At 37.4% G+C, this 15,261-nt stretch overlaps 1 protein-coding gene across 1 annotated transcript in view; it reads left to right on the top strand.

Moving 5' to 3' along the window:
- The window catches only part of LOC6546285 (regulating synaptic membrane exocytosis protein 1), a 63,840-nt gene that overhangs the window by 20,384 nt on the left and 28,195 nt on the right, over positions 1–15,261 (top strand). Inside the window, exons 3-4 of the mRNA XM_015157985.2 lie at positions 1,475–1,925; positions 14,290–14,425. Of these exons, the coding sequence (XP_015013471.1) occupies positions 1,890–1,925; positions 14,290–14,425 (172 nt within the window). The 5' untranslated portion in view covers positions 1,475–1,889. The remainder of the gene's footprint in view (positions 1–1,474; positions 1,926–14,289; positions 14,426–15,261) is intronic.

Below are 15,261 nucleotides of genomic sequence, written 5' to 3'. Positions count from 1 at the left end.
CGCCCAATTTTCCGCGCCCACACTTTGCCTCTACTCGTACCTCTCTACCTCCAAACGCTGAGCAAACACTTGTAACACTTTGCCGTACATCTTCCATCTTCCTCCGAATATCGTCCGAAACTCGTCCTGATTTCGCTGCGCGGAATGCAGGTCCTGTCGCTGGCATTTTGACAGCTTCAACCGGCAACTAATTTTCATTTTCCCAAAATATAATTTAAAACTTCGCCCGCCATCCGCCAGCCGCCAGCCAGCTCATTTGGCGAGTTGCCAAGTCGAGTATTTCATTGGGCGTAAACACATTCCCCATGTTGGTATCTATCTCGAATGACTTTTTACGAACTTTTCAATTGCTCCCACAATGGCCAAAATGGCAAAAAGGATAGTAGCCCCTGTCAACGAAACTGCATTCTGTGCGAATGACTTGGCCAAAGTTGGCAACTTCAAACTTGATCGGCATCCCTCGCTTTTAATCCGTTGTCCTGGGAACCTCAATGGGAATTGGGAATTGCAAATGCCATTGCACTGGCTTATCCGTACATATAGATAAATAGTCCTATACACTTGTATATATCCCCAGACCGATGCAGCTGAAATCGAGCGTACAGCTCGACAATTGAATTGCTATGTGGGTCGTTTCATTTAATAATTCCATTTCCCCAGCTCTCTCGTTCCCCCTTTGTTTGCAGTGCAGCCCAGCTGCAGTGAACGCCCGATAAGCTGGCCAAAGCATTGTGATTGCACTGCTTGCTGGCGAGGATCTATAGCAGCTTATCTAGGCAGCCAAGGAGCTTAGGACAGCAGCCAAATAGTTGGCTGGAATCAGTGTACTCCCACTTTAATATCATTGACAAATAAATATTTGATTATCTGTAAAATAGATTAAAGTGAGCACGAAATAATTACCTTTAGTATAGAGAAAAGTAATGTTATTTTCCCCTAATGAAGGGATCTTTTATAGTTGTTGAGTAGAAATGAACTCCTTTTTATTACTCTGACTTTCAAACAAAACACAATATATTATAACAGGTTTTAATAATATGGTGATATGCCAGCAATGAACTGCAGTCCTTGTAACTCCAGACTCAGACTGGCTTAAACAGTCTTATTGAAAATCACTTGGCTAACCCACTTAGCAGGACCAACCTATTATGCAGGTCAGCATGGAAAAGGACTTTTGCATGCCAGGCGACACATTATTTCCGCCTTATAAACTTTGCCGCTCGACTTTTCACCACTTTTCCGCATGTGCGTGTGTGCGAGGCTGTGGGGGAGCGGGAAAACCCAAAACTCTGTTGATGGTTATCGTAGGGAAATTTATGGATCCCGGCTAAGTACGGTGTAAGCCGAGCGGACCATTACACGTCCGTGAGTTGAGCACTTTGAGCGCCGCGTGCAACTTTCTCCCATCGCCAAATGACTAATTATAATTTTCCGCCTCTTTCTCGGTGTACTTTTCCATGCTTTCCACCAAAAGGAGCAGCTGCAGCCGGCGGCAATAACACCGTTTGTGAGTTATGGCCAATGTTAATTAAAAGCCAAGTGCCCAACTAGAGCTACACATAAATCAATCTGGATTGAGAGTTGGCACAACATGCAGAACTGGCATGCCAATATACCCCTGTCAATGCCTATTTACATGGCCAGTGAAAAATGGCCATCAGAGGAGAGAGCAAATAATACCTGGCCAAGAGAAACGAAAACAATCCAAAACGAAATGACATAAAGCGGCTTACCAGCGGCCAGCAAAACAAAGCGAACATTACGTATTCGCACCGTCCAACACGGCGGATGCTTGATTAATTGCACTTTAAATACACAAGCGAAGCGAAGCGAACGAGAAACGCATTTTCAACCAAGGAAGACAGCCAGTAAAAAAGAAAAACTTCAAAATGTTGCCAACAAATGTGATGTCATTCATGAAAAAGGTAAGTGACACTCCGATATTTAATGAATATATAAATCACAGTGCCAGCATTGTTGTCACTGGCAGAAGCTCGTAATTTATGCTTAATTTCATTTTCATTCGCCAGTTGTGATTCTTTAATTATTATTCCCCGATGATAATGAGTAGCGAATGAAATGCAACAAAAGCGGAATTTTAATTCCCTTGCCTTCATGTGCCCACGAAATGCGCACTTAAATGTAAATCGTTAAAAACTTCTTTGCGCAGGCTCCATTGCCAATTAATGGAACCAAGAGTTGCTAACTCTTTTATTTTATAATTTTTTACTCCGCAATATTCCGCAGAACTGCATAACGTGGCCCAGCTGCAGGTTAAAGTTCGTGTATTAGTAATCGCCTAAGACCTTCGCAAACAGGCTTCAAAACCAAATGCCTGTCGGAAGGGCAAACAAAACTTTTTAATTAAAAAGCCCTTTAAATGCTTTGCCTGCCTGACTGATTTTCCCTTTGTTTACAAGCCCGAAAAATATCAAAAATTCACAAAAAATAAACGCAAACGGACTGGCAACAATCGAAGTGGTTCAATTATCCTGCGTAGCACCTGCCTCGGGTTGGTGTCCCTTTTTATAATGCGGAAATTGTGTTCGGGATCCGGCGAGTAAGGGGAAAGGAAAGAATAAAATTATACATGGGCGTGTGAAGCCAAAAATAACACGAAAATAAAAGAGAAGGGAGAATAAGAAAAGCCTTCGAAAAGTGTAAATTCCGTAGAAATTCCAGTTTGGCACAAAATACTTTGCAAAGTTAATAAAAACCAAGTTGGCAATGAAAGGCTGGGGAAATGCCGGCCGCCAAGCAAATGCCAGCCAACTAAATGCTGCAGATTTTTGTGTTTTGTGTTTTCGCCAAGTTTGATTAGACCAAATGAAGCACAAAATCAAAGCGGTCCAACTTCCAAGCCCAAAGGAACCCATCTCAAGACAATGATGAGCCGTTGACAGTCCGTTAGCAAGTCTGTTGGCAAAAAGGATATGGCAAACTTTTTCTATTTGCCATTCAAATGCCTAACAACGAGTCGGGCCATTCTGGAATTTGGCGACAAATGCGCAGGGGCCGCAGGACATCAAAGGACTCTCCGAGGCACTGGAACCTGAGTCCTGGCAGCTGCACGATCTCCTGCAGTTTATTTGCAGCAATTTCCTTAATAGTCCGGCCGCTGTAAAGTTCCCTGACCACTGCCGCACTTGGCTCGTTACCCATTTGCTTGCGGTGGGCCCCACTACACTCGCCTGTGGACAGATCCTGGCCAGACCAGCCTGACCATTCCATGCCTGCCATTCCATTCCATCCAGACCACACGTGTCCTGTCGGTTGCCCCTTGCTGTCACTGTGCTGCACTTTATTGTGCCTCGGTGCAGGCCATAAACAGCAACAGGCGGCAGGCAGCTGCAACTTGCAACAGGCAACTCGGAGCCTTGAGCCCAATGACAAGCACGTGCCTGCCCCACAAACTACTTGCTACATACAGGAAAAAGATGCGTTCCCTTGGAATAGCTATCATATCATATCCCTTCCTATCGAGTGTATTAAAATCACTAGTTTAAAGCAGACCTAAATAGCTCAAGTTAAAATTAAAATTGAAAACATGCGAGGGAAGGGAAAAAGTGGAAAAGTGGTAAGCGTTGTTCATTAACTAATTAACTGGCTGCAACAAATAATAATGAAATATTAAGTCACAAGTAATTTTCTTGCTTATTAACTTCGTTGCAATTAGAAAACTTTTTGCACCTGAATAAAATATTCATTGAGCTCCGAAACTTTTTATAACTACTTCAAACTTTTCAGATAGCAGCAATTTAGTAAGCTGTGAGCCCATTGAATTGGTTATTTAATAATGCATACATCTCGTGTAAAGAAAATGTATTTCCAATTAAAAAATACGCGTTTATATTTTCCATTTACAGCTTTAACAACTTATAAATTATTTAGTGTTCAAGAACAATTATTAAGCTGACATCAAATTAATCTTAGAAATTTCGCAACGTGTCCTCAGCATTCGTTATAAACTTGTGCGCAACTTTTAAGTGGCAAAGTATTTGCTCGCAGCTTTCGCTTCATTTGCTATTGATTTCCATTCCGACTGCAAGGATGTCTATCCTGGCGGAATGCAAACGCATTCATTCACGACTGACAAGGCGCCACCTTCTCCCTGTTGGTCGCCAGGACTGCCTCCTCATCGCAGCGCGCATTGACTGCTGTTTTATGTAGCATACTTTGCGGCCATAAAGGGCGCACATATTGCGCGCCGTGTTATTGTCGAGTCGGGGAAAGCGAGCGGAAAGGCGGTGGAATATGGGCGGCGAGGAGGGGCGGGCAAAGGGAACAGCAGCTCTTAAACGTCAACACATAATTTTCGGCACTAAACATGAAACTATTTGCGGCTTCGGGCCATAGGACCCAGAGCGGGCCAGACGAGGCAAAAAATCATAATAAATGACAAAATTAACACGGCAATAATTGAGCCAGGCGCTGTGGGAGGAGCTGAAGTCGTGAGGAATGCCGAGTAGTTTGCCCGTGCACAAGAAAAATGGCGTCAGACACCTGAGCACATAAATTAAGTGGGGTTCCTGGGCTGCAAGTTTGGGATCTGGGCAGGAAGAGCAGCGAGCAAACAACTATACATTATACTAAGATTTCATGGGCTTCCATGGGCAAAGCTGGCAGGCAAAATGTAGCTGGAAAGGAGCCCATAAATCCGCAGCATGAATATAACCAGGCCGACATCAAATGACATCATCAAAAATGTAGCCCAGGCTGAGCACAAAGCGGCCATAATCTGACACTAGATGCCGCTTAGTTCCTGCCAGAGTAGGATCCTAAACCCCTGGGCACCCCAGTTCCCGGCTAGCCCCCTCTTAACCCTCTAAAGCCCCCTGCCCACCACAAAGGTAGGCAACCTTTGGTAGGAAAGCGCTGCAGCCAAAGCACTTAGCGTAATTTGCGCTGTGCGAACGAGATGGCTGCACTATATGGATCGTACTTAATGCATACGAAAAAATATTATAATCCTTTGTAGTTTTTAATCCGGACGTTGGATAACATATTAAACAGACATGCTTACATGTATCAGAGGTGAAGTCATTAGTTCTACTATCTACTGAGTAACAGCCATAAATTTGGCGAATCAGGAGTTTTGATAGAGGTTTTGAGAGATAATGGCTTAGCGCAGAACCACCAATTGTTTTCCGTGTACTCAACTGTGCGGCTGTTTGTTCCGGTTTCGTTGGCGCTTTGGCAAATAGAAAATTTCCACTTCATAAAATGCTGACAGAGCAGAGCAGCACTTATGTTTTCGGGGCTCGGCTGGTCGGCCAGTCGCCTCCAATTGTTATTCTTCTGCCCGGAAAACTGAAACACACACACATAGACGTCTGAGCCCGGTGAATCCCCCTTCTTACAGGCTGTGTGCATTAAAAAGAATGACGGCAATTTTTGAAAGCCTCTCCGGCTGGTGGATTCTGCCTTTGGTCCCCCGTTGTTTAATCAAAAATTACTTGCCACACTTTACGATTTCTTGGCAATTTGTTGCGCTTCAGACGCCTCCAGCAAAGCACAGAAAAAAATCAAATAAAACGCACCGCGTTACTTTCACCTGCGTGCCCCTGATGACTGCGCAAAAAAATCTGAGAAAATCTGAGAAACATCAGGGTAATAACCTTGCTCACGGGGCAAACTGCTCCCTGGCCGGGAATTTAATGATTACATTCGTCTAGTTTAGTTAATCTCAGGGTATGAAAATGATCACTCACGCCATGTTTAAGAAAAAGAAATGGGGTGAGTAGCTTTAACTTCTTGCACCAATACCAAAAATTAAATTTTGTACAATAACTTTTATAAACAAATCTGACAAAATCAAAATAAAACTAGACAAAAAAAAGGACGCACGACGAAAACAAGGAGTGGTTTGTGCAACTGGTAGCAAAAACTAACGAGCCCTATCACAAAGCTGCAAATTTTGGTAAACAATTTTTTTGGCAATTTTTACATTTTTTGTAAGGGGTTACATCATAAAATTTTCCGAAAATTCTCAAAAATTTTACATTTTATACTGTGAATGCTACTCGAATGCCATTTTGATTGCGAGTTCAACGATGTAGGACATTCTATATTCGGAGCAATACTTTAGTTGCTATCAAGAAAATACCGATTATTTTTACCCTAAAAATGGGCATAGAAGGTTTATGCTAGTTTTAGAACCTTTAAATTGGTTTTTTTGTCATAACTCGACAAAAAAATGTCGCACAACGAAAACAATGAGTGTTTTGTGCAACTCGTAACAAAAACTAACGAGCCCTATCACAAAGCTGCAAATTTTGGTAAACAATTTTTTTGGCAATTTTTACATTTTTTGTAAGGGGTTACATCATAAAATTTTCCGAAAATTCTCTAAAATTTTACATTTTAAACTGTGAATGCTACTCGAATGCCATTTTGATTGCGAGTTCAACGATGTAGGACATTCTATATTCGGAGCAATACTTTAGTTGCTATCAAGAAAATACCGATTATTTTTACCCTAAAAATGGGCATAGAAGGTTTATGCTAGTTTTAGAACCTTTAAATTGGTTTTTTTGTCATAACTCGACAAAAAAATGTCGCACAACGAAAACAATGAGTGTTTTGTGCAACTCGTAACAAAAACTAACGAGCCCTATCACAAAGCTGCAAATTTTGGTAAACAATTTTTTTGGCAATTTTTACATTTTTTGTAAGGGGTTACATCATAAAATTTTCCGAAAATTCTCTAAAATTTTACATTTTAAACTGTGAATGCTACTCGAATGCCATTTTGATTGCGAGTTCAACGATGTAGGACATTCTATATTCGGAGCAATACTTTAGTTGCTATCAAGAAAATACCGATTATTTTTACCCTAAAAATGGGCATAGAAGGTTTATGCAAGTATTGGAACCTTTAAATTGGTTTTTTTGTCATAACTCGACAAAAAAACGTCGCACAACGAAAACAATGAGTGTTTTGTGCAACTGGTAACAAAAACTAACGAGCCCTATCACAAAGTTGCAAATTTTGGTAAACAATTTTTTTGGCAATTTTTACATTTTTTGTAAGGGGTTACATCATAAAATTTTCCGAAAATTCTCAAAAATTTTACATTTTAAACTGTGAATGCTACTCGAATGCCATTTTGATTGCGAGTTCAACGATGTAGGACATTCTATATTCGGAGCAATACTTTAGTTGCTATCAAGAAAATACCGATTATTTTTACCCTAAAAATGGGCATAGAAGGTTTATGCAAGTATTGGAACCTTTAAATTGGTTTTTTTGTCATAACTCGACAAAAAAACGTCGCACAACGAAAACAATGAGTGTTTTGTGCAACTGGTAACAAAAACTAACGAGCCCTATCACAAAGTTGCAAATTTTGGTAAACAATTTTTTTGGCAATTTTTACATTTTTTGTAAGGGGTTACATCAAAAAATTTTCCGAAAATTCTCAAAAATTTTACATTTTAAGCTGTGAATGCTACTCGAATGCCATTTTGATTGCGAGTTCAACGATGTAGGACATTCTATATTCGGAGCAATACTTTAGTTGCTATCAAGAAAATACCGATTATTTTTACCCTAAAAATGGGCATAGAAGGTTTATGCAAGTATTGGAACCTTTAAATTGGTTTTTTTGTCATAACTCGACAAAAAAACGTCGCACAACGAAAACAATGAGTATTTTGTGCAACTGTTAACAAAAACTAACGAGCCCTATAAGAAAGCTGCAAATTTTGGTAAACAATTTTTTTGGCAATTTTTACATTTTTTGTAAGGGGTTACATCATAAAATTTTCCGAAAATTCTCAAAAATTTTACATTTTAAACTGTGAATGCTACTCGAATGCCATTTTGATTGCGAGTTCAACGATGTAGGACATTCTATACTCGGAGCAATACTTTAGTTGCTATCAAGAAAATACCGATTATTTTTACCCTAAAAATGGGCATAGAAGGTTTATGAAAGTATTGGAACCTTTAAATTGGTTTTTTTGTCATAACTCGACAAAAAAACGTTGCACAACGAAAACAATGAGTGTTTTGTGCAACTGGTAACAAAAACTAACGAGCCCAATCACAAAGCTGCAAATTTTGGTAAACAATTTTTTTGCCAATTTTTACATTTTTTGTAAGGGGTTACATCATAAAATTTTCCGAAAATTCTCAAAAATTTTACATTTTAAACTGTGAATGCTACTCGAATGCCATTTTGATTGCGAGTTCAACGATGTAGGACATTTTATACTCGGAGCAATACTTTAGTTGCTATCAAGAAAATATCGATTATTTTTACCCTAAAAATGGGCATAGAAGGTTTATGCAAGTATTGGAACCTTTAAATTGGTTTTTTTGTCATAACTCGACAAAAAAACGTCGCACAACGAAAACAATGAATGTTTTGTGCAACTGGTAACAAAAACTAACGAGCCCTATAAGAAAGCTGCAAATTTTGGTAAACAATTTTTTTGCCAATTTTTACATTTTTTGTAAGGGGTTACATCATAAAATTTTCCGAAAATTCTCAAAAATTTTACATTTTAAACTGTGAATGCTACTCGAATGCCATTTTGATTGCGAGTTCAACGATGTAGGACATTCTATATTCGGAGCAATACTTTAGTTGCTATCAAGAAAATATCGATTATTTTTACCCTAAAAATGGGCATAGAAGGTTTATGCAAGTTTTAGAACCTTTAAATTGGTTTTTTTTGTCATAACTCGACAAAAAAACGTCGCACAACGAAAACAATGAGTGTTTTGTGCAACTGGTAACAAAAACTAACGAGCCCTATAAGAAAGCTGCAAATTTTGGTAAACAATTTTTTTGGCAATTTTTACATTTTTTGTAAGGGGTTACATCATAAAATTTTCCGAAAATTCTCAAAAATTTTACATTTTATACTGTGAATGCTACTCGAATGCCATTTTGATTGCGAGTTCAACGATGTAGGACATTCTATATTCGGAGCAATACTTTAGTTGCTATCAAGAAAATACCGATTATTTTTACCCTAAAAATGGGCATAGAAGGTTTGTGCAAGTATTGGAACCTTTAAATTGGTTTTTTTGTCATAACTCGACAAAAAAACGTCGCACAACGAAAACAATGAGTGTTTTGTGCAACTGGTAACAAAAACTAACAAATGCAAATTTTGGTAAACAATTTTTTTGGCAATTTTTAAATTTTTTGTAAGGGGTTACATCATAAAATTTTCCGAAAATTCTCAAAAATTTTACATTTTAAACTGTGAATGCTACTCGAATGCCATTTTGACTGCGAGTTCAACGATGTAGGACATTCTATATTCGGAGCAATACTTTAGTTGCTATCAAGAAAATACCGATTATTTTTACCCTAAAAATGGGCATAGAAGGTTTATGCAAGTATTGGAACCTTTAAATTGGTTTTTTTGTCATAACTCGACAAAAAAACGTCGCACAACGAAAACAATGAGTGTTTTGTGCAACTGGTAACAAAAACTAACGAGCCCTATAAGAAAGCTGCAAATTTTGGTAAACAATTTTTTTGGCAATTTTTACATTTTTTGTAAGGGGTTACATCATAAAATTTTCCGAAAATTCTCAAAAATTTTACATTTTAAGCTGTGAATGCTACTCGAATGCCATTTTGATTGCGAGTTCAACGATGTAGGACATTCTAAATTCGGAGCAATACTTTAGTTGCTATCAAGAAAATACCGATTATTTTTACCCTAAAAGTGGGCATAGAAGGTTAATGCAAGTTTTGGAACCTTTAAATTGGTTTTTTTGTCATAACTCGACAAAAAAACGTCGCACAACGAAAACAATGAGTGTTTTGTGCAACTGGTAACAAAAACTAACGAGCCCTATCACAAAGCTGCAAATTTTGGTAAACAATTTTTTTGGCAATTTTTACATTTTTTGTAAGGGGTTACATCATAAAATTTTCCGAAAATTCTCAAAAATTTTACATTTTAAACTGTGAATGCTACTCGAATCCCATTTTGATTGCGAGTTCAACGATGTAGGACATTCTATACTCGGAGCAATACATTAGTTGCTATCAAGAAAATACCGATTATTTTTACCCTAAAAATGGGCATAGAAGGTTTATGCAAGTATTGGAACCTTTAAATTGGTTTTTTTTGTCATAACTCGACAAAAAAACGTCGCACAACGAAAACAATGAGTGTTTTGTGCAACTGGTAACAAAAACTAACGAGCCCTATCACAAAGCTGCAAATTTTGGTAAAAAATTTTTTTTGGCAATTTTTACATTTTTTGTAAGGGGTTACATCATAAAATTTTCCGAAAATTCTCAAAAATTGTACATTTTAAACTGTGAATGCTACTCGAATCCCATTTTGATTGCGAGTTCAACGATGTAGGACATTCTATACTCGGAGCAATACATTAGTTGCTATCAAGAAAATACCGATTATTTTTACCCTAAAAATGGGCATAGAAGGTTTATGCAAGTATTGGAACCTTTAAATTGGTTTTTTTTGTCATAACTCGACAAAAAAACGTCGCACAACGAAAACAATGAGTGTTTTGTGCAACTGGTAACAAAAACTAACGAGCCCTATCACAAAGCTGCAAATTTTGGTAAAAATTTTTTTTGGCAATTTTTACATTTTTTGTAAGGGGTTACATCATAAAATTTTCCGAAAATTCTCAAAAATTTTACATTTTAAACTGTGAATGCTACTCGAATCCCATTTTGATTGCGAGTTCAACGATGTAGGACATTCTATACTCGGAGCAATACTTTAGTTGCTATCAAGAAAATACCGATTATTTTTACCCTAAAAATGGGCATAGAAGGTTTATGCAAGTATTGGAACCTTTAAATTGGTTTTTTTGTCATAACTCGACAAAAAAACGTCGCACAACGAAAACAATGAGTGTTTTGTGCAACTGGTAACAAAAACTAACGAGCCCTATAAGAAAGCTGCAAATTTTGGTAAACAATTTTTTTGGCAATTTTTACATTTTTTGTAAGGGGTTACATCATAAAATTTTCCGAAAATTCTCAAAAATTTTACATTTTAAACTGTGAATGCTACTCGAATGCCATTTTGACTGCGAGTTCAACGATGTAGGACATTCTATATTCGGAGCAATACTTTAGTTGCTATCAAGAAAATACCGATTATTTTTACCCTAAAAATGGGCATAGAAGGTTTATGCAAGTATTGGAACCTTTAAATTGGTTTTTTTGTCATAACTCGACAAAAAAACGTCGCACAACGAAAACAATGAGTGTTTTGTGCAACTGGTAACAAAAACTAACGAGCCCTATAAGAAAGCTGCAAATTTTGGTAAACAATTTTTTTGGCAATTTTTACATTTTTTGTAAGGGGTTACATCATAAAATTTTCCGAAAATTCTCAAAAATTTTACATTTTATACTGTGAATGCTACTCGAATGCCATTTTGATTGCGAGTTCAACGATGTAGGACATTCTATATTCGGAGCAATACTTTAGTTGCTATCAAGAAAATACCGATTATTTTTACCCTAAAAATGGGCATAGAAGGTTTGTGCAAGTATTGGAACCTTTAAATTGGTTTTTTTGTCATAACTCGACAAAAAAACGTCGCACAACGAAAACAATGAGTGTTTTGTGCAACTGGTAACAAAAACTAACGAGCCCAATCACAAAGCTGCAAATTTTGGTAAACAATTTTTTTGGCAATTTTTAAATTTTTTGTAAGGGGTTACATCATAAAATTTTCCGAAAATTCTCAAAAATTTTACATTTTAAACTGTGAATGCTACTCGAATGCCATTTTGACTGCGAGTTCAACGATGTAGGACATTCTATATTCGGAGCAATACTTTAGTTGCTATCAAGAAAATACCGATTATTTTTACCCTAAAAATGGGCATAGAAGGTTTATGCAAGTATTGGAACCTTTAAATTGGTTTTTTTGTCATAACTCGACAAAAAAACGTCGCACAACGAAAACAATGAGTGTTTTGTGCAACTGGTAACAAAAACTAACGAGCCCAATCACAAATCTGCAAATTTTGGTAAACAATTTTTTTGGCAATTTTTACATTTTTTGTAAGGGGTTACATCATAAAATTTTCCGAAAATTCTCAAAAATTTTACATTTTAAACTGTGAATGCTACTCGAATGCCATTTTGATTGCGAGTTCAACGATGTAGGACATTCTATATTCGGAGCAATACTTTAGTTGCTATCAAGAAAATACCGATTATTTTTACCCTAAAAATGGGCATAGAAGGTTTATGCAAGTATTGGAACCTTTAAATTGGTTTTTTTGTCATAACTCGACAAAAAAACGTCGCACAACGAAAACAATGAGTGTTTTGTGCAACTGGTAACAAAAACTCTAGCCCTATCACAAAGTTGCAAATTTTGGTAAACAATTTTTTTTGGCAATTTTTACATATTTTGTAAGGGGTTACATCATAAAATTTTCCGAAAATTCTCAAAAATTTTACATTTTAAGCTGTGAATGCTACTCGAATGCCATTTTGATTGCGAGTTCAACGATGTAGGACATTCTAAATTCGGAGCAATACTTTAGTTGCTATCAAGAAAATACCGATTATTTTTACCCTAAAAATGGGCATAGAAGGTTTATGCAAGTATTGGAACCTTTAAATTGGTTTTTTTTGTCATAACTCGACAAAAAAACGTCGCACAACGAAAACAATGAGTGTTTTGTGCAACTGGTAACAAAAACTAACGAGCCCTATAAGAAAGCTGCAAATTTTGGTAAACAATTTTTTTGGCAATTTTTACATTTTTTGTAAGGGGTTACATCATAAAATTTTCCGAAAATTCTCAAAAATTTTACATTTTAAACTGTGAATGCTACTCGAATGCCATTTTGACTGCGAGTTCAACGATGTAGGACATTCTATATTCGGAGCAATACTTTAGTTGCTATCAAGAAAATACCGATTATTTTTACCCTAAAAATGGGCATAGAAGGTTTATGCAAGTATTGGAACCTTTAAATTGGTTTTTTTGTCATAACTCGACAAAAAAACGTCGTACAACGAAAACAATGAGTGTTTTGTGCAACTGGTAACAAAAACTAACGAGCCCAATCACAAAGCTGCAAATTTTGGTAAACAATTTTTTTGGCAATTTTTACATTTTTTGTAAGGGGTTACATCATAAAATTTTCCGAAAATTCTCAAAAATTTTACATTTTAAGCTGTGAATGCTACTCGAATGCCATTTTGATTGCGAGTTCAACGATGTAGGACATTCTATATTCGGAGCAATACTTTAGTTGCTATCAAGAAAATACCGATTATTTTTACCCTAAAAATGGGCATAGAAGGTTTATGCTAGTTTTAGAACCTTTAAATTGGTTTTTTTGTCATAACTCGACAAAAAAATGTCGCACAACGAAAACAATGAGTGTTTTGGGCAACTCGTAACAAAAACTAACGAGCCCAATCACAAAGCTGCAAATTTTGGTAAACAATTTTTTTGGCAATTTTTAAATTTTTTGTAAGGGGTTACATCATAAAATTTTCCGAAAATTCTCTAAAATTTTACATTTTAAACTGTGAATGCTACTCGAATGCCATTTTGATTGCGAGTTCAACGATGTAGGACATTCTATATTCGGAGCAATACTTTAGTTGCTATCAAGAAAATACCGATTATTTTTACCCTAAAAATGGGCATAGAAGGTTTATGCAAGTATTGGAACCTTTAAATTGGTTTTTTTGTCATAACTCGACAAAAAAACGTCGCACAACGAAAACAATGAGTGTTTTGTGCAACTGGTAACAAAAACTAACGAGCTCTATCACAAAGTTGCAAATTTTGGTAAACAATTTTTTTGGCAATTTTTACATTTTTTGTAAGGGGTTACATCATAAAATTTTCCGAAAATTCTCAAAAATTTTACATTTTAAGCTGTGAATGCTACTCGAATGCCATTTTGATTGCGAGTTCAACGATGTAGGACATTCTATATTCGGAGCAATACTTTAGTTGCTATCAAGAAAATACCGATTATTTTTACCCTAAAAATGGGCATAGAAGGTTTATGCAAGTATTGGAACCTTTAAATTTGTTTTTTTGTCATAACTCGACAAAAAACGTAACACAAAGAATTAAACAAGCAGGAAACCTGGTTTTGTAATACACTCCAATAATCCCGTCATTTTGCTACGCGTTTTATGTTCATGGCGAGCCGAGAACCAAATAAAGATTTACGGCTGCAGGAAATCAAACCCACAGCCCAATACGCCAATATTTATCCACATTTTCTTAGCCCCGCGCGCTGACCTCTCACCTTTCCGCTTTTTCTCTCCCCTTTTCCGCAGATGGTGGCCACCGACGAGCAGCCCAGCGAACGGCAGCAACATGCAGCGGACTCCGGAGGAGGCGCCTCCCAAACGGGGGCCCTGAACAAGATGAAGGCTACGATTTCCTCCTCGCTGCTCACCGTCACAGATAAAGGTAAGCGTGATTGTAGTGGATGTAGGTGGTGTAGATTTACTGGTGTGTGTGTGTGTGTGTGTGTGTGTGCGGCGTTTTCTGGGCGGTTATCCTTGCCGTAAGTGCATGCGAATTTATGGCATGAATTTTCATACAAGTGCCCGTAAAGCTGCTTGCTAAACTTTCAGCAAACTTTGTGTGTTTTTGCGAGGGCACGTATGTCGCAGCAATGAGCATTCGGCGGCTAACGGTGCGTATACGCAATATATTTGCTGCTCACGCTCGTTTGCATCGCATATTGAATAATGTAAGGGGTCAGTGGATGCTGCATGCCAAGTCATCACCATTCACACTGCCATTGTTATGGGGTCCATAAATGCTGCGACAAAGTCAATAAAATCGGTGACTTCTGTTTTAGCACCACCCAAGCTACAGCCGAGTTCAAAGTAATAGCAGTTTACTATGGACGATGTGTAGACGATAAATTCTTATTGGCTGCTGTATATTAAAGATCAATAAGCACAGAGCAAGCCGAGTTGAAAGCTTAAAGGAATGCGTGGGAATAATGTTAAAACTACTATTATCTTGTGCCCAGCTGTATTTATTTAGTGCTGAAAGAAGCAGCGGGAAACATGGGAATGTTGTGTTGACTTTTGTGTCATTTTTATCACAATTTAGTTGGCCACCAGCTAAGCGAAAGCTGTGGCTTGTTGATTTTATTGCCGAGCCATTCGATTTATTAGAACGAAATGAAATCTTATTTCACGAGGTTTATTTAGCAGAATCGTAAAAGAACGACACAGATTTGTGCACATAATTTGTGCAAATATTTTGGCACTCGAGTTCCCTTCGACTCC

This window comes from Drosophila erecta, unplaced genomic scaffold (assembly GCF_003286155.1).
Source record: "Drosophila erecta strain 14021-0224.00,06,07 unplaced genomic scaffold, DereRS2 tig00000021-arrow-pilon, whole genome shotgun sequence".
NCBI classification, from domain to species: domain Eukaryota; kingdom Metazoa; phylum Arthropoda; class Insecta; order Diptera; family Drosophilidae; genus Drosophila; species Drosophila erecta.
This window is presented reverse-complemented; position numbering and strand designations above follow the sequence as displayed.